Raw genomic sequence first — 24773 nt, 5'->3', positions numbered from 1 at the left:
GCTGGAGCATGGATATGGCCAAGCACTGAATTTTTGTATTTAACGCCAGTGATGGTCCAGCAGACCGATGATTAAAGTTGGCCGAATATCAGGCTCTGTGCTTAGAAATTTATGTCTGCCTTCATTTGACCAGATTTATGAGCCTAATTTATAAGTTTAGTTTTATAAATCAGTGCTAAGATTCTTCTAACCTTTTTCGCTGCCTTATATCCTTCCCCGTCAAAACCTGCTAAATTCAGGAATTTAGGGCCCAATATTCAAAGTAATTTAACTGGGCATAAATTGCCTGTGCTTGGCTATCAGCTGGTATTTACAGGCACTTAACTGGGTCGTGCCATTGAAAATCAGCACTGAGTGCCCTTGCCATATCTGGGTAGTGCCAGAGCGGGCCTGGTAGCAGAGTCTGAGTGGAGTCAGAACTTATCCAGGCACCAGCAATATTCAGTCCTGATGCTGAGATAGCTGATTGGGCAGATAGGCCTATCTGATTAGCTATTTGTCTGATTAGTCAGTTATCCAAAAGGCCGATTTAGGAGCAGCATTCTCAGAAACATAAATCCTTTGGATATCTGGCCCATAGTGTTTATTATAAGTTGCAGATGTGAGGAAGAAGAAAGATATACACATTGAAAATGCTTTTAGATTAGGTTGCAGGCGAAAAAGGTTTATGTATTTATTAAATTGGCTTTGACCTGTTATGTTTCAGTTATTTAAATTCTACCACCAACAATGCCACGTCATGTTTAATAACAGCAATAGCACACAAACTGTACTGTGTGCACCAATGTATTTAGTTAAAAGGGAACTGAATTAAGAAATGCAATAATAGAGAAGCTGGTAATGATTGTCTTGAGCAGGAGACATTGTTCTAGTCCTAATCTGATAAGTCAATCTGCCTTAGGTATCCAACCTTTCATTTTCTCAAACGTGCCTTAATCCTCCAGTACCCGCTGCTTTGAATGTCAGCTTTGAATGCGAAAGCCAAAAAAGGCAGTATACAAGTCCCCCATTCCCTTCCCTTAGTCCTCATCTTCCATCCCACCTGTCCCCTCCCTCTGAATAGCATTGTCATCCTCCTCCCCCCAGAAGAACATCTGCCCTCCCCAATTCCGATCTCCCCTTCTTCCTCCAAGGCATAGCATCATGCATGTCGGGAGAGGTGGCATTGATGAATTTTGAGAGCTAACCTCAGAGCTAAGTAGCTAATCAATTACGTATATAAAAAATGAAATAAAGTAAAAAAATGAAATGAAGTATAAAACACAATGAAATTGAATTTAATCAAGGAAGAATATAATACATATGAAGTTTAAAGTAACATTAATATGAATTATTGAAGCTAAGGGCTGATTTTATAGTTTTGATAGAAATAAATAATAAAGTGGACTGACGAAGACATGAGATAGCTGGGTACAATTTATGGTCCAATTCTTATCTGGAGGTCCATACAAAAGAAAGAAGAAACAACACTATATATATATATATATATATAAATCTCTATAATTACATATATAGAAGTTCTCTCTGGACATTGTATGGCTTCATAATAACAGTAATATGAGAAGACTATAGGTGATAGTTAGTGTGATATATATATGAATGTCAGCAAAGACACTTATAAGTACCGACGGATGCCTCCTATCTGTTCAGGCCTATGCCTACATATGATCCAGCATTGAATATTTGGGTATAATTTAGCTGACAACAACAACAAAAAAAAAACATTTAAAAATATGCTGGCCACTACTGGCAAAATATTGACTGTTAACTGAAATTTTGAATATAAATTTAGGCGTTCAGCCCTAGTCATTTTTCCAAACGTTTTCAAAAAGGCCAATTTAGGAGCAATATTCTCAGAAGTATAAATCCTTTGGATATTTGGCCCATAGTGTTTATTATAAGTTATGGATGTGAGGAAGAAGAAGAAAAAAATTTACACATTGAAAATGCTTCTAGGTTAGGTTGCAGGCAAAAAAGGTTATTTATTTATTTATTAAATTGGCTTTGACCTGTTATGCTTTCTTTATTTAAATTCTTCCACCAACAATTCCACTTAAGTCACGTTTAATAACAGCAATAGCACACAAACTGAACTGTATGCGCTAGTGTATTTAGTTAAAAGGGAATTGAATTAAGAAATATAATAATGATTGTCTTGAGTAGTAGGAGACATTGTTCTGGTCCTGGTCATTAGCTGAAAATGTCTTTCTATATCACAATGCTTGATCTGATAAGCAAATACCATTTATTCTAGTTAATCTGCCTTAGGCATCCAACCTTTATTTTCTCAAATATGTTCTTTAAAATTTATTTCAGAACCTCCTAGACTTCTGTCATTGTCAGGCAATCTACTCAGCTCATCATGTTTCCAACAAACTTTACAAATTAGCTTTTTGTCTGGAGAGGAATGGTGGAGTCGTTGTGGTCTTGGACTGATGCCAAAAAAGTGGATGAGTCAGAAGGGTACACTTTCAAAGTCAACAAGCATGTCCTTAGGATCTTTCTTCTTTTATATTCCCTGGTGAGTGGTGTATAGATGTCATGGTCAGGACTATCAGTGCAACTGTGACTATCTAGAGCAGGGGTGCCCAAAAGGTCGATTTCGATTAACTAGTAGATCATGAAGGCAACGTGAGTCAATCACAGAGCCCATCCTGGGCTCCGTGATAGACTCGTGTTGCCTTCACATTCTACCTACTTCCTGATGCAGAAGCGCCGGGCTGACCAGCCTCCCTCCCCCTACCCCCGTCATCAATTCTGACGTTGGAAAGGAAGTTCCGGGCCAGCCAATCGCTGCCTGGCTGGCCCAGAACTTCCTCTCTGACGTCAGAATTGACATTGGGGGGAAGGTTGGTTAGCCCGGCACTTCTGCATTGGGAAGCAGGGAGAGCTCAGAACCCAGCAGTGGTGGCTTGGGGGACTGTTCCCCAATGGCGGCGGCAGTGGCTTGGGGATGGCAGGGAGAAAGACAAAGAAAAAAAGGGGGTAGGCAGGGAGACAGAAAGAAAGAAGGGAAACAGAAAGAAAGTGGGACAGGGTGACAGACAGAAAGAAAGGGGGCATGGAGACAGAAAGAAAGACAGACAGAATAAAAGGGGAGGGGGCAGGGAGAGAGGAAGAAAAAGTTGGGGGAGGGAATGAGGTCTGGAGGAGAGGAAGAATACAGGAGGCTGAAAGAAGGGAAGAAATATTGGATGCACAGTCAAGAAGAAAGTGCACCCAGACTCATGAAATCACCAGACAAAAAAGGTAGAAAAAATGATTTTATTTTCAATTTAGTGATCAAAATGTGTCCGTTTTGAGAATTTATATCTGCTGTCTATATTTTGCACTATGGCCCCCTTTTACTAAACCCCAATAGCTTTTTTTATCGTAGGGAGCCTATGAACCTCGAGAGCAGCACGGGGCATTCAGCGCAACTATCACGGTTAGTATGTTTGTCTATTTTTGTATAGTTGATACTGAGGTGTCATTGCACAAAGTCATCTGCCTTGACCTCTTTGAAATCCCCCCGGAATATAAATGATAATTAACATTTTCTCTGTGTACAGTGTGCTTTGTGTTTTCTTAAATTTTATTGTTGGTAGATCATTTTGACTTGGTCATTTTAAAAGTAGCTCGCAAGCCCAAAAAGTGTGGGCACCCCTGATCTAGAGCTATGCTCCCTTCATCAGATCAATGAAAAAACATCAAACTTACACTGGGTTGAGACAAAGCAGATTCAGCTAGGTATGAAGCTGTTTATAGGCTTGTGCCACTGGAGCTTGCGCGCATCTGAGAAACTGAGAGCTATGCTGTTGGTAGTTTTACTACCAGTAGAGCCTCTCAAGGTGGACAATTTCAGTGGAAATGCCAAACTAATGATGTACCAAACATCTGGGCATTGTTGGAGGTGGTGGATTGCGTTTGTTGCAACAATGGCGGTATCAAATTTATACTGCACTGAAGAAAGGTCCAGCAATCTACTTCTGTATTCTGCCCAAAAACTTGAAGATGATGAGACATAAAGAATTGATGTGTAGTGCTGAAAGATGGTTCCCTAAGTCGGAAGGCATTTACCGTGCTACTAGGACATAAGAACATAAGCAGTACCTCTGCTGGGTCAGACCAGAGGTCCATCCTGTCCAGCAGTCCACTCACACGGCGGCCCATTAGGTCCAGGACCTATATAGTGATCCTCTATCTATACCCTTCTATCCCCTTTTCTTTCAGGAAAGCATCTAATCCCTTCTTGAACCCCAATACCGTACTCTGTCCTATCACATCCTATGGAAGCGCATTCCAGGTGTCCACCATCCTTTGGGTGAAGAAGAACTTCCTAGCATTGGTTCTAAATCTGTTCCCTCTTAACTTTTCTGAATGCCCTCTCGTTCTTGTAGTTTTCGAAAGTTTGAAGAATCTGTCCCTCTCCACTTTCTCTATGCCCTTCATGATCTTGTAAGTCTCTATCATGTCCCCTCTAAGTCTCTACTTCTCCAGGGAAAAGAGCCTCAGTTTCTCCAATCTTTCAGCATATGAAAGGTTTTCCATACCTTTTATCAATCGTGTCGCTCTTTTCTGGACCATCTCGAGTATCACCATATCCTTTTTAAGGTACGGTGATCAATATTAGATGCAGTACTCCAGATGCAGAAGCACCATCGCCCGATACAACGGCAGGATAACTTCTTTTGTTCTGGTTGTAATATCTTTCTTGATACCTAGCATTCTATTCGCCTTCTTAGAAGCTGTTGCACACTGTGTCGATGGCTTCATTGTCTTGTCCACTATTACCCCAAGTCATTTTCTAGGGTACTTTCACCCATTACCAGCCCTCCAGCTGTACTTCGGGTTACTGTTTCCTACATGCAAGACTTTACATTTCTCTACATTAAACTTTATCTGCCATCTCGTTGCCCATTCTTCTAATTTGTTCAGGTCCCTTTGTAAATCCTCACAGTCCTCTTTAGTCCCAACTTCACTAAATAGTTTGGTATCATCTGTGAATTTTATTACTTCGCACTTCGTCCCTATTTCTAGATAATTTATAAATACATTGAACAGCAGCGGTCTGAGTACCGACCCCTGTGGAACACCACTCGTGACCCTCCTCCAGTCCGAGTAGTGGCCCTTCACTCCTACCCTTTGCTTTCTACCCACGAACCAATTTTTGATCCATCTGTGTACTTCTACTTCTACCCCATGGTTCTTCAGTTTCTGTAGTAGGCGTTCATGGGATACCTTGTCGAAGGCTTTTTGGAAATCTAAGTATTAGATGTCTATGGGGTCCCCTTTGTCCATCCGTTTGTTTATTCCTTCAAAGAAGTGCAGTAAGTTCGCTAGGCACGATCTTCCCTTGCAGAAGCCATGTTGGCTTGTTCTCATCAGTTTATTCCTTTCTAGATGCTCATCGATGCTGTCTTTTATCAGCGCTTCCGCCATCTTCCCCAGAACCAAAGTCAAACTTACCGGTCTGTAGTTCTCCGGGTCACTCCTTTCTTAAAGATGGGCGTAACATTAGCTATCCTTCAATCCTCCGGGATCATGCCTGTTTTCAGGGATAGATTACAAATCTGCTGTAGTAGTTCTGCTATTTCCTCCTTTAGTTCTTTCAATACCCTAGGGTGGATTCCGTCCAGGCCCGGAGGTTTGTCAGTTTTTAATCTATCTATCTGCTTGTGTACGTCTTCAAGGCTTACCTCCATGGATGTTAATTTTTCTGCTTGATCTCCTTTGAAGATTTTTTCAGGTTCCGGCACGTTGGATGTGTCCTCTTTTGTAAATACTGACGAAAAGAACATATTTAGTCTATCCGCCACTTCTTTTTCCTCCTTCACTACTCCTTTCCTATCTCCTTCATCCAGCGGTCCCACCTCCTCCCTTGCCTGCTGCTTCCGTTTAACATATCTGAAGAACGGTTTGAAATTTCGTGCTTCCCTGGCTAGCCTCTCTTCATATTCTCTCTTTGCTTTTCTCACCATGAGGTGACATTCTTTTTTATGCTTCCTGTGCTCTCTCCAGTTCTCCTCGGTTTTGTCCTTTTTCCATTTCCGGAATGAATTCTTCTTATCTCCTATCGCTTTCTTCACTTCTTTAGTTATCCACACCGGGCCTTTTGTTTGGCTCTTTTTGCATCCTTTTCTAAATCTGGGGATATACAGATTTTGTGCCTCGCTCACGGTGTCCTTGAATAAAGACCAGGCTTGCTCTACAGTCTGCGATTTCTTAGTGCTATTCCTAAGTTTCTTCCTTACCATTACTCTCATCACTTCATAGTTTCCTTTCTTGAAGTTAAAGGTTGTCGCTGTGATTCTCTTTCCCTTCAATATTCCTATTTCAACCTTGAACTTGATCATATTGTGATCGCTGTTTCCCAATAGCCCCACTACTTCCACTTCCTTTGCAGGTCCTCTTAGCCCATTGAAGATTAGATCCAGAGTGGCATTCCCTCTTGTCGGTTCTCTGACAAGCTGCTCTATGAAGCAGTCCTGTATGGCCTCCAGGAATCTGGTCTCCCTAGCGCATTTTGAGTTTCCAAGACTCCAGTTTATCCTGGGGAAGTCTCCCATAACAATCATGTTACCGCTTTTGCATTCTCGCTTCATCTTGGCTTTCATTTCTTCATCGTTTGCTTCAGTTTGCCCAGGTGGATGATAGTACAGGCCCATCCTTATCTCGATCCCTTTCCTTCCCAATATTTTAACCCATAGTGATTCCAATTTGTTGGTCGTCGCCGCTGTGTCCACTCTGGCCGAGTGTATGTTATCCTTTAAGTATAGGGCTATTTTCTCCTCCTTTCTGACCTGCCCAGAGTATGCCCAGTGTTTATGAAGCCTAGTGTTTGTGATCAAAGCCGTCAGGACATCCTGATGCTGATGTTGCTGGACAGAAAAGGGAGATTAGAAGCTGTAAATATATTCTTAACATAGGAATATGGAATGTATGAAGCATGAATCAAGATAAATTGGGTGCTGATTGTGGAAGTGACCACAAGATCACTATGCAAGATCAAAGTAAAGCTTTGCAAGAAGAAGATAGTTAGAGACCTCCCAAAATATTACATTGAAAATATTCCTTCAGACTATTGAATACAACTAGACAACAGATTTGCCTGTCTTGATTACAGGTGATAGAGAGCCTGAAGAGTTTTGGAATGACATCAAAACCTTAATTAGTGAAGTTATAAAAACACTCCAGAAGAGAAAGAACGCCAAGAAATCACCTTGGATTTCAGAAGAAACCAGAAAAGTAGCCGAACAAAGAAGATAAGTAAAACTTTATGATGATAGAGAAAAAGTATCACAAATGAACTGAGTGTTTCAAGTTCAGCACAACAAAGGATATTTCTCAGAAAATTGAATCAGAATATGTAAACAGAAAAAACAGATTAGTGTATCAGGAGGTTAAGAGATTGTGGCAAAAATTCCAGCCTTGATTGGGGATATTTAAAGATGCCAATGGAATGATTTTGAATGATCCAGAAAGCATTAAAAAGAGATGGAAAGAATATAAGGAAAATCTATACAAAAAGGCAATGAGGATAACATTGGGGAAATTGAACTGGAAACTAACGCTGAAGAAGAACCAGATATTTTTTGAAAGAACTTATATTGAAAAACAAGTCACCTGATATCGAAGATGTTTGAAGCAAATTAATCAAAGGCTCAGAAGGCGCTATCATGGCCGTCACTCAACTGTGTCAACAGATTTGGAAGGAAAAAACATGGCCAACCGATTGGAGAAGATTACTGTTCATACCTATACCAAAGAAAGGTGACGCCAAGGACTGTAAAAATTACAGAACGATTGCATTAATTCCACATGCCAGCAAAATACTGCTGAAAATAATACAACGAAGGCTACAATCATGCATTGATCAAGAACTACCCAAAGTTCAGGCTGGTTTCAGGGAAAAGGTCGAGGAACAAGAGACATTATTACCAATGTTAGATGGATATTGGAGAAGAGTAAAGAATACCAAAAGCCTCTATAGTTTTGCTTAATTGACTATTGCAAAGCTTTTGACTGTGTGAATCATGATAAACTATGGAAAACTCTAGCACAAATGGGAATACCCAAACATATAAGTCAGTTGATAAATAGCCTCTATGAAAATCAAGAAGCTGCAATGAGAACAGAATATGGCAACACTGATTGATTACCAATAAATCTTGGCATTAGGCAAGGATGCATCTTGTCATCTTATCTGTTCAACCTTTACGGTGAAAACATCTTCAGAAAAGTAAATTTGGAAGAAGAGAGCATTGGTTTCAAAGTTGGTAGCCAAAATATAGACAATCTATGCTATGCAGATGATACAACACTCATCACCAGCAGCAATGAAGACATGCTGTATCTACTGAGAAAAGTCAAAGCTGAAAGTCATAACATGGGATTAGAACTGAACATAAACAAGAGGAAGATCATGAATACAGAAAATGATGAAGATTTTGAGCTTGAAGGCAGTAGAAAAGAAATTGTAAAGGATTTCAATCTCCTGGGTTCTTTCATAAACAAAGAAGCAAACTGGAGGGAAGAAATACTCTGCAGAATAGCAGTTGGTTGCTCTTCAATGAAGGCTCTTGACAAAGTATTCAAAGGCAAGAAAGTAACACTCCAAATGAAGATCAGATTTGTCCACACACTCATTTTCTCAATAGTCAATTACAAATATGAAAGCTGGACATTACGGAAACAAGACAGAAATAAGATTAACTCATTTGAGCTTTGGTGCTGGACCTATTGAAAACATCCATGTTGATGATGCTGGAGGACTTTACCAGACTAGCACAAAACCAATTTCTTTTTAGTTCTGTAACTCATCAAGTTGCTAGGACTCGAACACAAGTCGATGGCACCTACTACTTTATATCTACGCCGAGGACATTCTTCAAGTATACCCAGTATTTCATTCATTTTCAGATTTCTCCAAGTTGCAGCTCATTTAACACAAACTGATCCTCAATCCAGAAAAAAATACAGTCTGATGGCTGACTGGTTGCTCGCTCCGTCTGACAATCAGCCTGGTTCTATTTGACTCCACTGTTACAGTAACCGTCTATATAAAACAAAATGTAGAAATACAGAAACATAGATACATGATGGCAGATAAAGGCCAAATGGCCCATCCACAGCATCCACTATCTCTTCCTCTCCCTAAGTGATCCCATATGTCTGTGCCATGCGCTCTTTAATTTAGACACCCACAAAAGAGTGTACACGCCAGTAGAACTGGGACAGATGATTCTTCTTTATTCACTAAAAAGACCTGACACTGCCAGTGTTTCAGCTCTTGGCCTGCCTCAAGGGTCTATAACATACAAAAATATTTGTATACATAAATCCAAATGTACAAATTAAGGGCTCCTTTTACGAAGCCGCGTTAGCGGCTTTATCGCATGTGACTTTTTATCATGCGTTAACCCCGCACTAGCCGAAAAACTACCGCCTGCTCAAGAGGAGGCGGTAGCAGCTAGTGCAGCTGGCAAATTAGTACGCGCTATTACGTGCGTTAAACCACTAACACGGCTTCGTAAAAGGAGCCCTAAAACAACATTTAAAATCATCCCACTTTTTACAATTTACACCATCCTATATATATTCTCAAAAATATTTCTCTAATATACCTATATATTCACTAAATCGAAACAAATTTAAAAACCTTTAAAACCAACCTCATATCAATCAGCAGTTTCCTCTTTATATCCACAGGCTTAGCCATTCAGTCAGTCACTCTGATTCTCTACATAATCAATCTCAGTTTATCTATAAAATCATCTTTATCCGTAAACATGTCTTTTACCATCATAAAATTTTTCTTATTAAAATAATTATAAATTCTGAAATTGATGTCTGCCTTCAAATTCTTTACAAAAGTAGTCCCGAAGTTAATTTAGATCTTTAAATCAAAATCACTTATCAACCTATTTGTCAATCAAAATGATCTATCATTACTTATTACTTAATAAGTATTTCTTTATACTAAAAAAGCTCCCTTGTAACATTCCTTAATAGTGTTTCTTAAATTTCACTAATTCACGGCAATTGTGTAATCCTTTTTCTTCTTCTCTACCCACTATTTTAAATTCTTGTAAACCGTGTCGAGCTCCATTCTCATGGAGATGATACGGTATATAAACTTAAGGTTTAGATTAGATTAGATTAGATTAGATTAATATATACAGTACCTCTTCTAATGAAGTTCAAGCGTTATATAAGACAATATAAATTTTAGTACCGATTTCACTAGTAGCATTACTTTCTTAAAGCACACTGATTATGTTTATACTAGTGTTTAAGCCCGTTACATTAACAGGTGCTAGAATATATGACTATCTGTCTTTCTTTCTTTCTTTCTGTGTCTCTCCCTGCCCCTGTCTTTTTCTTCCATTCTTTCTATCTCTCTCCCTCCCGCTGTCTTTCTTTCTGTCTGTCTGTCTTTCTTTCTGTCTGTCTCTCTCTCTGGCCCCCTGCTTGTCTATCTTTCTTTCTTTCTGTCTCTCTCCCTGCCCGCTATCTTTCTGTGTGTCTGCCTTTTGTTCTCGTGCACTGCCTGCCTGTATTTCTGTCTCTCTCCATGGCCCCCTTCTGTCTACCCCCCAAAGCAAACCAAGATTGCTCCCTGGCCCCCTTTCCCTCTTCCCCCCCACTTCCCTGTGCAGCAGCAGCAGCATTCCCCCCCTTCCCTGTGCAACCATCCCTTGCCTGCTCCCCCTGTCCTACAGTAGCCCTTTTCCCTTCCTTTTACCTCCCCCCATCCAGCAGCACCTCTTTCCTACTCCCCCTGTCCTGTAGTAGGCCAGCTATCAGTAGCGTTTCTCATCCCCCTCCCCCCTCCCCTCTTCTCCCGGGCCTCACACAGCCGTTGGCAGGAAGTGATGCTTGCAATGGGTAAAATTGGTGCTGCAGGCTCCTCTTACGCACCGCAAATCAAACCGCCACAGACTCCACCGCCGCGCACGCACTGCACATAGAACATAGCCAGGGAAGCAGAAATCACGGCGGCAGGGATCACGCTGTTTCAACTACGCATGCGCGGGTAAGGGTTTTATTATATTAGATTCCTCATCTAATAAAGCTCAAGCATTATGTATATGATAATATTTATATACTAGTACTATTAGTTTCACGCTGCTGTTTTAAAGCTTTACTTTCTGCTGAATTTCCAAAGTTACAGTTAGCGTTCCTAAGCAAACTTCTTTTACAAAACGAAAGCCACTCTACTTTTCTAACAGCATACTTTTAATAAATATATTTTGGCTAGGAGATATAATTTTCTATTTGCCACATTTAAAGTTATGCTTACTTTAGAAAGAGGCTATACTTATGTCCTTTGTTAACACACATATTCTAAAATACATCACTTACTGTTTACCATGATCTGCACTCAACAAACACTTTCTTCTTGTAAAAAAAATGGCAGCTAGCTATCACACCCAAGCCCCGCTCCTCTTTCATGCACAAAAGTTCTTCACCCCATAAACTGTACTGTTCCCTCAGGTTTTTGCAGCCCAAATGCATGACCTTGCATTTCATAGTATTAAATCTTAATTGCCAAATTTCAGACCATTTCTCAAGCTTCACTAGGTCCTTCCTCAAGTTATCCACACCATCAGGGGTGCCTACTCTATTGCAGATTTTGGTATTATCTGCAAAGAGACAAATCTTACCAGACAGCCCTTCAGCAATATCGTTTACAAAAATGTTAACAATAACAGGCCCAAGAACTGAATCTTGAAGCACGCCATTAGTAACATCCCTTACCTCAGTGTGATCTCCATTGACCACTACCATTTGTCGCCTCCACTCAACCAGTACCTGACCCAGTCCGTCAAATTGGGGCCCATACCGAGGGCGCTCAGTTTATTTTTTAGATGCCTGTGTGTAACACTGTCAAAGGATTTGCTAAAATCTAACTATACCACATCTAGCACACTCTCTCTATCCAATTCTCTGGTCACCCAGTCAAAGAAATTGATCAGATTTGTCTGACAACACCTGCCTCTAGTGAATCCAGATTTCTTTGGGTCCTGTAATCTACCGGATTCCAGAAACTTCATTATTCTGTTTTAAAAGACTTCACACAGAAGTCAGACTTATGTGCCTGTAGTTCCCTATTTCTTCCTTACTTCTACTTTTATGGAAAGGGGGCCACATCTGCCTTCCTCCAGTCTTCCAGTACCACTTAGTCTACTTGGATAGATCCCTTTCCTTTGACAATCATATGTCTTTTGTGCTTGTCGGGCTTTTTGTTCTTATGTCGCTTACGCCCTCTAAAAATATTCTTGAGCACTCTGCCTTACACACTTTTTTTCATGCTTTTGTTCTTAACCATGTTGATTACTGTAGTGTTATCCATTCAGGTTTCTTGCGGTTAGAACTTAAACATCTTGAAACTCTAGAAATACAGCCACAAGACTTCTATGTAGTGCTGGCGCCTTTGATCATTCTACTCCTCTGTTAAAATCTTTTCACTGGCTTCCACTCGCACATTGTTTCCAATTTAAGATTTTGTGTCTGGCTTATAAAGCACTTCACTTCACTTTCTTCCTTGCTAATCTGATACTCTATCATATCCCAGCAAGATCATTCCCTGGATGCCAGTCGGTTTATTATCCCTCCCCCTCCAAAGCCTACTGCGAAGCAACCAGACATGCAGCTTTTTCCTTTGTCACCCCCAAATTGTAGAATGATTTGTCCCATTCCATCAGGAGTCTTCCAACCCTTTCCAGCTTAGAGAAAACACTACACTTCTCCCTCCGCATTCCCTGTGATAGGGGATTAACAGAACTGCAAATACAGAAAAACCGCGAATAACTTTTTCATATGTTATTCACTGTTTTCTACTAAAAACCATTGTGAATATGGTGAAACTGAAGAAGAGGCAAAACATGGCGAAGAAAGTGCTGGGAATCGGTGATTTTCTCTGTCAACGCATGGAATCGGCAATTTCTCTATGCAAGCTGACGTAATTTGGGGGGAGGAGCCAGCAAGCTAAAAACTGTGAATAATCAACACCGTGATTGCTGAAACCATGAATATGGAGGGAGAAGTGTATAAACCTATGATTTCAAGCAAGCCTTTAACCCTTTTGTGAGTGGCTCTCCAGATCTCTGCACTGAGATCATAGTTTTGCCTCTGAATGTATATGTACTGATTGTTCCCTGTTCTTTCTGAATGCATGTGTGCTGATTGTGTGCTGTCTTTTCCAATTATGGCATTCTTTTCCACTTTTATGGATGTAGATTGTACAATGCTTTGACCCTCTGGAATTTGGTATAGCAAGCACCAAATAACCCCCCCCCCCTCTGAATGTCCAATACAAAAGCTCTCCAAAAAATCAAGGCATTGGTTTTGGCTTTTGACCAACAAAAAGAGCAGATGGCTAGAGAAGGATGGCTGAAGTGGGTGGAGTAACCCAGGAAGGAATATGAAAGTGAAGGAGGAGGAATATGTCAGCATTCTCTTGGAGAAGGAAGATGAAGATAGCCTGCAGAAAGTAACAGGAGAGAAAGTACCTATCATAGGGCTCCTTTTACTAAGCTGCACTAGCGGTTTTTGCGCACACTAGACGCTAACGCCACCATTGAGCTGGCGTTAGGGCTCCTTTTACTAAGGTGCGCTAGCGTTTTTAGCGTGAGCTGCAGATTAGCGCGCACTACCCCCTGCGCTACGCTTAAAAACTAACACCAGCTCAATGGTGGCATTAGCGTCTAGCATGCGCAAAAACCGCTAGCGCAGCTTAGTAAAAGGAGCCCTTAATTTTTATGCCCTTAATTTTTATGCATAGCATGGAGGCAGCGCGCGCTAATCTGCAGCACACGCTAAAAACGCTAGCGCACATTAGTAAAAGGAATCTTCTTAAATTGCTATTGCATTAGGAATATGCTGAGAGTTGGAACAGAACCTACTGAAGAAACATCAGCAATACAGCCAAAATTTGCTGTAGTCTATTGCAGTGGTTCCCAACCCTGTCCTGGAGGAACACCAGGCCAATTGGGTTTTCAGGCTAGCCCTAATGAATATGCATGAAGCAAATTTGCATACCTATCACTTCCATCATATGCAAATCTCTCTCATGCATATTCATTAGGGCTAGCCTGAAAACCCGATTGGCCTGGTGTTCCTCCAGGACAGGGTTAGGAATCACTGGTCTATTGGATTAAAAAATGAGAGAGGTACTGACCAAATGCCCGATTCATCAGCAAACTAACCAGACTTTGAGAATTAGATATCTGCAGAGAAGGCTGGAGAGGCAGAAGCTCCCTTTCTGAGCTCCCATATGCTTGAAGAAACCATAATACCACGGGAAATGTCCAGATAACTCCTTATGTAATCCGCCTTGAACCGCAAGGTAATGGCGGAATAGAAATCATTAATGTAATGTAATGTAAACCAGACATGCAGGATGCAGAGAAAGCAACAGGTAATACTGTTTGGGTTCAGAAAAGAGGCTGGTGCAAACCGCTCTTCAAGAAACCTAGCAAATAAAAAAAATCAGAGGCTATACGTGAAGCCACATGTTATAAATTCACTGGATTATAAGGACATGAGACATGTGAGGCCTGTCTAGCTCCAAGTTGCAGGCTGACTTATCAACCATGGGTCATAGTAACACAGTATAGGATGGCTCATCCAGTCAGCCCAAAAGGACTCGGATATTGTGAAAAATCAATAGTATTAAGAAAACACTTTCACAAGAAAAATGCACAATGTCTGATTGAAATAAACAGCACAGCTCAGGCTTAATTACTATATGCAATTTGAAAAAAACAGAGGAAAAAGCCTCAGACTAGGGCCCTCCCACTGCCACAAAGGTGGTTAAAAGGTGGTTAGGCGTTAACCTCATCGGCAAAAAACCTCCATTGCAAGCCTTATGCAGTGCTGTTTGTGCTAAAAGATAGAAGAAATAACTTTCAACTTATTTTCTGTCGATCGGTACACAAACAGCACTGCATAAGGCTTCTATCCCTTACAGTGTAATGGAGGTTTTTTGCCGATGAGGTTAACGCCTAACCACCTTTTAACCACCTTTTGTGGCGGTGGGAGGGCACTAGTCTGAGGTTTTTTCCTCCCATTTTTCAAATTGCATAGAGTAATTAAGCCTGAGCTGTGCTGTTTATTTCCATCAGACACTGTGCATTTTTCTTGTGAAAGTGTTTTCTTAATATCATCCAGTCAGCCCAACAGTCACACTCATCATCAAGGCAATGTTGAACCAACAATTTAGTAATTATTCATTTTACTTGCTAAGTTCCTCTATAAAATATTGTTTAATGTATATACGACTTCTCTGAAAAATTTTGCCTTTCATCATCAGAGACTATGTATACCTATGCAGACGATATTTTCATTTTATTAGAAGTTGATCCTGATCTTAACAACCTGGTCCCTAGTATAGACTGCTGCATTTCTAAACTTCAGCTATGGGCTTTGTCTATTCAAATGAAACTGAACGCTGCCAAAACCAAATTGCTTTGGATTGGGCCAAAATTAGAAAACCTCCCTTCCTCTGTTACATTAAAAACAGGTATCGCATTACATATAGATTTTTCATCTAGAGTCCTGGGTGTCATCTTGGACTCATCACGTACATTTCATGAACAGATAAATTCCTTGACAAAAAAGTGTTTTTTTAGTCTGCGCATGTTGCGGAAGGTCAGATCACTATTCCATCAAGAACATTTCTCAGTGTTGGTACAATCCACTGTGCTTTCTCAGCTAGATTATTGTAACTCAGTTTATCTGGGCATTAAGCAGAGCAGTCTAAAATGACTTCAGTTAATACAGAATACTGCAGCTAAGCTCATTTTTGGGAAATGAAAGTATGATCATGTTTCCCCTTTGTTGATAAAACTTCACTGGCTCCCAGTTCGCTTTAGGATCCAGTTTAAATGCACATGCATAATCTTCAAGCTTCTCTATGGAATATGTCCCCTTATGTTGGAATACCCTTAGGGCTCCTAATACGAAGGCGTATTAGGGCCTTAACGCGTGGAATAGCGTGCGCGCTAGCCACTACCGCCTCATTTTGAGCAGGCGGTAGATTTTTGGCTAGCGCGCACTATCGTAAAAGGAGCCCTTAGACTTTGCCATTTGAGAAACACACAAAGATATAAGTTAGCTTTCCCTTCCTTTAAGGGAATTAAATCTGCTGGGAAGCTCAGTCGATCTTTTGTTTTCAAATATGTAGAGATCTGGAATGAACTTCCCGACTCCATTAGGTTTTTAGGCAAGCTGCAATTATTTCATAAATTCCTGAAAACTTTGCTGTTCTCGCAATTTTTAAATGGTTTAACTACAGCCTCAATGAAATGATAATATTATAGTTATTTTTCTTATGCTTTTCTTATGTACTTTAGTTTTTAATTAGTTCTTCCTTCTCCTATGTTTTCTGCTATGTTCTCTAGTCTTAATTATATGTGAACCGAGTCGAGCTCCACTGGGAGATGACCCGGTATATAAACCAAAGATTAGATTAGATAAAATGTCCTCCCCTCGGGATAGACAAGACCTGTACTTGGCTGATATGAATGTGGTATACAATATGCATACAGTGGTACCTTGGTTTACGAGCATAATTCGTTCCAGAAGCATGCTCTTAAACCAAAACACTCGTATATCAAAGCAACTTTTCCCATAAGAGTTAGTGAGAATCTCGGAGAGGGTGAGATCAGAAGGCCTGAGCATACGCAGATGCTCAAGGCTCAGCAGCAGACCGACAGCAGGCACTTTTATCACCGGCGGTGCAGGGGTAAGGACAGGGCCAGTCGGGGAAGGGGGGGAAGAGGTGATAGAAGCACCGGTGGCCTCGGGGGGAACAATACTGTTGGTTCCCGCGGTCAGGTCGGGTTAGGTGGGGGCTCGCAAATCGAGTCAATGCTCGGTTTACGAGTCAAAAGTTTGCTAAGTGTTTTGCTCATCTTGCCAAACACTCGCAAACCGGGTTACTCATAAACCGAGGTTTGACTGTACTTGCTCTTGATCCGTCTTGCCATATATGGGACACAGATTGTAGAAGTCTGTCTGGCATTGACCACATTGCCCCAGTGGTACAGTTGCTGTCAAAACGAACTTCAGCCCATCCCGATCTGTCTTGCCATATATGGGACAAAGATAGTAGAAATCTCTCCAGCATCAGTGTCTTTCCCCCACTGCTGGGGCTGCATTTAAGCATCACTCCTGTGCATTATAAATGAAGTTATAGTTGTTGATCTGATGAGTTTTATGTTGACACTATCCTCTTTCTATTTAGGAATCCTTTGTATCTATCCTATGCATTTTTAACTCGGTCACTGTTTTTGCCTCCACCAACTCTACAGTGAGGCTATTCTAGGCATCCACCACCCCTCTCCATGAAAAAGTATTTCTTGGCATTACTCCTAAGTTTACCACCCCACAACCTCATGCTATGTCCTCTATTTTTAATATTTCTCTGTCTCTGGAAAAGATTTGTTTGTAGATTAATACCATTCAAGTATTTAAACATCTGTATCACATCTCATCTATCCCTTCTTTCCTCTAGGGCAGTGATTCTTAACCTTTTTTGAGTCCCAGACCCCTTTAAGAATCTGATGAAAGCTATGGACCCCTTCCCCAGAAATATTCACATAAATACAACTTTGTATGCAATGAATATAATGTACTCTATTTATCAAGATTTAATTGTCTCATATATATATGACATGCACAAAGCATTATTAAACTTTAAAGTAAACAATTTAAAAAAAGCCCACTCCTTTTATAAGCAAAAAGTAATGGCCACTCATTATAATTATCAAATACAATCCTCTTGTGCAAATTAAAACAGATCTACTACTACTACGTTTTCTACTACCATTATTACTACATCTACTCTCGTTATCTGTGAGAAAAATCAATAGTACCGGGCTGTATAGTGAATATAAATGTTAATTTTTATCTGACCCTCATGGAACACCTGAAACCCATCCATGGAATCCCTAGGGGTCCACAGACCCCAGGTTAAGAACCCCTGCTCTAGGGTATTGAAGGGACGCCATTCTGAAACAGGGCGAGATCAGCACACTGATTTCATAGCCCCTGTGAAAGAATGCTGAATCATTCCCTCTCTCCCCCTTACCTGTCACATTTAACCCTTATCTTAATTTAACTAGTCCTTATTTGGAAAGGACATCAGCTGACAGGCCTTGGATACGTGCAGAGACTCAGGTTTTGTCTACGTGTTAATCAGGCATTGCCTAGGTGCAGAGTTAAGGATGACACGATGTAAAATGCATCTGACTTTGTATCCACCAATCATTAGACATATAATCGAGGGAGTCACTATGATGTCATTAGCATAATAAAACGGGCTCGGAGCTAGCCATTGGCACCGCCTCCTTCCTGACTCGTATCCTGTGTGTGTGTTCGCTGGGTTCCATCCCTACAGGGTATATATATATTCAGGTATTGAACCTCTTCTCATACATCTCTCGACACAATCCCGATTTCATTTTCGTTACCTTCCTCTGGACCACTTCTAGTCTTCTTGCATCCTTAGCAAGATATAGCCTCACCAGCAACTTGCACAGGGGCACCAGCACCTCCCTTTTTCTGCTGGTGATTCCTTTTTTTTATGCAGCCCAGCATTCTTCTGGCTTTGTTTACAAAACCTTAGAGGTTCAGAACATCGTGGCAAAGGTAAATGATAAAAATGAAATACAGTGATAATGCCTGGATGCCTATGCACTCTGGGGTCCATCTTTCCACTTACTCATCTCCTCCATTCCCATGGATGTGCCTTTCAAGTGTATACAGATGGTATTCAAGTTATTGTTCCTGTGGATGATTCATTAGCTGTTCCTGAGCATCTGGATGCTTTTGTTAAATCCTGTTTCAGAATAAACTTGTACTAAATTCTACTAAACAGGAAATAATTTGGGTAGGTATTCTTGTTTGTCTTCTAGCCTTTGTAAAATATAACTGGGCATTGAATTGATTTTGGTGTCATCCACAGTTAAAAAAAGGTATGAAACTTGGCTCACATTGGCAGTTAAAATCACATTTATGAGCAGGGTTGGTGCATATGTTTTGGGTGGCCAAGTCACACCTTCAGACTTGCACCCCCTCACTTAACTTACTGGCACCTAGCACCTTCCTTCCCACAATTATTATCATACTCGGCAATCCTGATCAGGATAACTACTCTTTGCAGAATGGTCTAGTGAAAATGCATGATTGGACATCCTGGAGCAGATATTCATTAGGATTTCATTGGGTAGAAAGGACCTTACAAAGTTAAGTCCTGCTGTTCATGAGCAGACATTCAGTGGCACTTAACTTGTAGTGCTGTTAAATACGTACTCTGACCACCATGGTCAGGGTAGGGCTGGTTAGGACTGGGGCCAGTGCCAACAAACCTGAGCCAACATTTGTTGTGTTGGTGTCCTCCTCCCCTACACTTTGGCACCCCATAGTGCCCTCCCCCTCCATTTGTACCCCTCCTCTGCAGCTTTCTTCTGGAAATATCTATTGAATGTTAAATGTACAGTGCTGTGTACACCTTTCATCTCCATAGAAATGATAAACAGTAGTAACCAGCTTCCCCTTCACCTCACCCCACCTACCTGCCCACCTGCATATGCTGACTCATCCCACAGGTCCTGGGGTCACATGGACAGGAGTAATCCAAACTCACTACTGCCACAGTGACTCTCTTCTTAAAAATGGCACCAGTGACCCTTAGTGGCAGCCTCACCCAGTGGCGTAACAAGGGGGGGGGGCGGTCTGTCCCGGGTGCACGCCCCAAGGGGGTGCACAGCCGGCCACCCTCCCTATTCTGCCGCTGCTCCATCTAACCACTGCATCCCGGCACCGGCTCCCCCGCAGAGTCACTCCTTAACCCAGCTGGCAACATGACTTCAATACATCGTGCAGCCTCACTGGTGGGCGAGCGAGCTAAGTTTCATCTCATTGGTTGCCTTTGCCAGCCCGCTGCTTGGAAGGTGGAGGGAAAAGGTGAGGCAGGCTGGTGGGCGGGGAAAAAGTGCAGGGTCCATAAGACTTCACCTCCGGCGTCAATTCTAATGTTGGAGAGGAAGTTCTGGGCCAGCTGTCTGGCTGGCCTAGAACTTCCTCCCCGTTAGAACTGACGCCGGAGGTGAAGTCTTGTGGGCCCGGCGCTTGTACGCACCAGGCCTAGTTCGGGGAAGGAGCAGGGAGAAATCGGCTGCTGGCTTGGGGGTAGGGGTAGGGAAAGAATCGTGGAAGTGAAGAAATCGGCACGTTGGCTTTGTGGGAGCTAGGGGGAGAGAGAAAGAAAGGCAGAAAAAGAGGGGGGACCAGGGGGAGAGAGAAAGAAAGGCAGAAATAAAGAGGGAGACCGGGGGGAGAGAGAAAGAAAGGCAGAAATAAAGAGGAAGACCGGGGGGAGAGAGACAGAAAGGCAGAAATAAAGAGGAAGACCAGGGGGAGAGAGACAGAAAGGCAGAAATAAAGAGGAAGACCAGGGGGAGAGAGACAGAAAGGCAGAAATAAAGAGAGGGGCCAGGGGGAGAGAGAAAGAAAGGCAGAAAGAAAGAGGGAGGGCCAGGAGGAGAAAGATTTAGCCTCTGAAAGCTAATTGGAAAATGGATTAGTCCAATAAAATGGTATTTTCTTATTTCTCATTATTTGTTTTATTTTTATTTGTTAATTTGTAAAGTGGTGATTGTTATGTACCAGTTTTTTCAAATTTACATCTACTGTCTTTATATTTTGCACAGTATTAGGGAACGTGTCACTGTTTTTGTGGTGCTGTGGTATTGCATTGTATGCAGAGTCTGGTTTCTTGGCAGTTCAGTTTAACTTTTGTCTACATATTTCTATTTTTAGTTTGTGATTATTCCATATTGGGTGAGGGTATATCTCTGTTCTGTGTGTATGAAAATGACATAGTTTTCAGTTGGCATTGACTGCAGGATCAATTGACTGTGCGGGATCTGGCTTGTTTAGTTTTACAATGTATGTGTTGGTGTTCTAGTGCTCACTGCAGTGTTTAAGTTGCTGCCTTTTCCTAGGTACACTCTTGTTGTGCGATATGTGGATTGTTACTAAAAATCATATTTTTTATATAGATGGGGGGAGTGTCAAAAAATGATGGGCCCCGGGTGTCACATATGCTACGTACGCCTAGTGGCCTCACCACTAGGGTGTTTAAGGTACTATATAAGGGAAAAGTTTACCTATACACTTCCTATAAAAAGAATAATTTTATAACAGTGAACTGACTAAGAGATTATTTTCTAAAGACAAGTAGTCATCTACTTATCTTTATAAAATACTAGCATAAACTGTGAATGTAGATGTGATCACTTAGAGGGGCATAATCAAAAACAACATCTAAGTCCCCTTGTGGCCTAAGGCCCTAGGCACACAAAGTAGGCAGCAGGGAAATGTCCATTCTCGAAAAAACATCCAAAATGTGTTTTTTTATGAGAATAGCCTACCTTTATGTTCAGGAGTTTAATCGCCCAGGCTGCCACTACATTTACCTTTAAGCCTTTCAAAAAAAACAAACCCGCCCAAGTCCTAAACACCCAAAGCAAGACCTTTTAGGCATGGGAGGGACCTGTCCTTTGCCTGAAAGCACAATTCTCTAACTGATGTCTATCATAAGTGCCGGTTAGAGAATCGTGGGACCATTGCCCCTCCCCAAACGATCGCAGCAGGAGGGATGCCCATTCCCTCCTGCCCAAAGCCGCCATGACCCCCCCCCCCCCCGAATGTTCACTGGTAGGAGAGATGCCCAATTTCTCTTGCCACAATCCCCCAAACCTTCCCCAATGATCGGCAGTAGGAGGAATGCCTAATCCCTCCTGCCGACACCCCACACCAAGGTTCCCTGGCAGGAGGGAAGCCCAACCCTTCTTGCTGACACCCCCAATCCCTGATGGTGTTCCCTGGCAGGAGGAATGCAGCAATCAGCTCAACGGCCTGATCCGGAATTTATACCTGTTTTGACTTGGTCTAAGTCAAAACATATATGTTCAGTCTAGGCAACCTGTCAAAATTTTCGAATATGGCTGCCAAACGACTAAGTCTAGTTCGGCCCATATCCCGCACACCTCCAGCCTTACCCACTCCTCCAAAAGCCCCTTTTCGCTCTGGGCGTACAGGGAAAAGGCCTAAACTAGTTTTAAATATGTCTAAAATTCTGTTCAATTATCAGTACTTGGATGACCTTTTTGATTGTCCAAGTACCGATTTAGGTGGGTATTTAGACTTTTAAAAAATTTATTATGAACCCGTTATTGTTGCTCGAGAGCTGGTGAAAATAAAAGCATGTACTTTAGACATGTACATGCGTAGATTAAGGAAACTGGTGTCTTATTATATAAATCTTTAACAAAAATTGTGAAAGTTAGTTAAATCATCCAATACAAAAAATAGAAATGGTTAAAATTTTTGGCTTTTTTGGCTGGAGGCGCTGAGATGGCAGGAAGGGCAAGTGCCGTGGTCTTCGTACAGCTAGAAACCATCGGTGTGAGCAGAAAAGGCATGACAAGCAATACAAGAAGGCTCACTTGGGTACTTCCCTGAAGGCCAATCCTTTTGTAGGTGCTTCCCACGCCAAAGGAATTCTCCTGGAAAAAGTTGGTGTAGAGGCTAAACAGCCCAACTCTGGTATCAGGAAGTATGTCAGAGTGCAGCTGATCAAGACCAGCAAGAAAATTACTGCTTTTGTGCCCAATGATTTAAACTTCATTGAGGAAAATGATGAAGTTCTGGTTGCTGGTTTTGGCCATGCTGGTTATGCTGTTGGTGATAGTCCTGGTGTCCGGTTCAAAGTTGTGAAAGTGGCTAATGCTTCCCTGTTAGCCTTATACAAAGGCAAGAAGGAGAGACCAAGATCATAAACTAATTCTCATGCTAATAAAACTCTTCCTTTCATGAAATAAAAAAAAAAAAAAAAAGGTTGAATATGTATATTTCAAACTATTGGGTTTAATGGTTACCATTCCATTAAACACCTTAAAAATTAATGCTAAGTATAATTTGATTTCTGAAGCTGTGGAAAAATATGAATTGTTTACTGAAACCTACTTTTTTCCACACCTTGAGGAAAGTCCCCATTCAAAATATTCACTTTGTTCTTCTACATGTGAAGCGTAACACAATTGTTTTTAAAAACATTTTTAGACAATCACCAGTGGTGTCCTGATAGAAGTTAAGAGGTTTCTAGTTACCATATAAACTCAAATATAAACTGAGATTTTTGGACCACATAAATGGCCCAAAAATGGCCCAAAAATGGGGTTGTTGTCTGAACCTGTTTGCAGGCCTCTGCTGGGCCTGCCGTGAGGCCTGGTAGTCCTGCGGTGGCAAGAACAGGAGGGAACCCTCCTGCCTTCTGTCCCAACCAATTCTAATTATCTTTATCTCTCTCTCGCCTCCCCCATGTACCTTATAGTATCCCTTGTGGTCCAGTGGTGAATCACAGCAGGAGCGACCGTCCTTCGCTCCTGCCCATGCAAAGCCGTTAGCTAATTGGCTACCGCGAGAACTCCAGTCAAATAGCTAGTGGCTCTGCATGGGCAGGAGTGAAGGAAGATTGCTTCTGCCATTCACCACTGGACCACCAGGGAAACTAAAAGATACGTGAGGGGAGGCAGGAAGGAGATAAAAATAATTAGAATTGGCTAGGACAGGAGGCAGGCAGGATCCCTCCTCTTCCAGACACTGCTGGACCAACAGGTCTCATGGTAAGCCTGGTAGAGGCCTGCAAGGCATCGGGAGGGAGGTTGGGAAAGGGTATAGAACCTAGCAGGGAGGGAGGGGGGCTGGGTGCAGAGACTGGCAGAGCAGCGAGGGAAGGGGAGCAGGATGCAGGGCAAAGCAAAGGCACTACACTTGAATATTAAACCTCCCCAGTTTATATTTGAGCCAACCTTTTTTCCTCCTTTTTTGGGGGGAAAAAGGTTACCTCGGTTTATATTCGGGTCGGTTTGAATTCGAGAATATACAGTAAAACATTTTAAGGAAAAAGTAGCCTCTTGATAAGAAACTGGTAGTATTTTGTTTCCAACAATGTGTCAGTGAATTTTCCAGACTTTTCATCTATGAGCTTTGGTCTGTGGTGTGCTTGGAAACCAAAGGAAAACTGTATTTGCCAACATACATGAAAATTGATAACAGAGTGTAAAAACAATGTTTGGCACTTCATGTAAGATGAGAAAAAAAGAAAAGAGGATGAATATCTTTCAAAGTGGGATTCTTACCAAAGTCTACATATACTAAAGAAATTGTGGCACCGCTGTTGTTATTTTAAAGCATCTTCTTTCTCACATTTTTTCAAAGCATTTTGCATTGGAAAAGAAAGATTATGCCTGATATTCAAAGTGATTTAAGTAGACAGGAGAGGTTCCTGCTCACTTAAATTACTCAGGACCACTCAACTGCTGATATCTAGTCTTTTGCATTGAGTGTCACATGTATGATTATCTCCCATTTGACAAGATATCATATGTGTATGTGCCAACGAAAAAGGAGTGGGGAAGGGACACAAAGTCATATATCATGTACATAAAATAAGGCAGGCATAAAAATATAAAGTGGACCCCAACATGGTCCATGTTTCGGCTAGCGTAGCCTTCCTCAGGGGTGTATAAAATAGAAGCCCAGTAGATGGCACCAGATTACTACTAATCAAACGGATTGCTCTCATAGTCTGCTATCTCAAAAAATGCTGTGCCGATGCTGAAAAGAACACTGCAGCGGCGGCATTCGGCAAACTTCCATTCGGCATTTCCACCGGCAGCATTTGAATTCAGCAGAAGGCAAAGCTCCTGATGAAG

The 24773-nt window shown here is 41.6% G+C and overlaps 2 protein-coding genes across 2 annotated transcripts in view; one reads left to right on the top strand and one right to left on the bottom strand.

Annotated features, from left to right (window-relative positions):
• The window catches only part of SCARA5 (scavenger receptor class A member 5), a 426171-nt gene that overhangs the window by 12480 nt on the left and 388918 nt on the right, over positions 1-24773 (bottom strand). The gene's annotated exons all lie outside the window — the stretch shown is intronic.
• On the top strand, positions 14380-22835 carry LOC117356665 (40S ribosomal protein S23-like). Its single transcript, XM_033936212.1, has 2 exons — positions 14380-14404; positions 22411-22835. The coding sequence occupies exons 1-2, from the start codon at positions 14380-14382 to the stop codon at positions 22833-22835; spliced, it is 450 nt and encodes a 149-aa protein (XP_033792103.1).

This window comes from Geotrypetes seraphini, chromosome 3 (genome assembly GCF_902459505.1).
Source record: "Geotrypetes seraphini chromosome 3, aGeoSer1.1, whole genome shotgun sequence".
Classification (NCBI taxonomy): domain Eukaryota; kingdom Metazoa; phylum Chordata; class Amphibia; order Gymnophiona; family Dermophiidae; genus Geotrypetes; species Geotrypetes seraphini.
This window is presented reverse-complemented; position numbering and strand designations above follow the sequence as displayed.

Coding starts and splice junctions, on each gene's coding strand:
- LOC117356665 (XM_033936212.1), top strand. CDS start 14,380: ATGCAGGATGCAGAGAAAGCAACAG. Junction 14,405..22,410: donor GGATGCAGAGAAAGCAACAG/GTAATACTGTTT, acceptor GGAGGCGCTGAG/ATGGCAGGAAGGGCAAGTGC.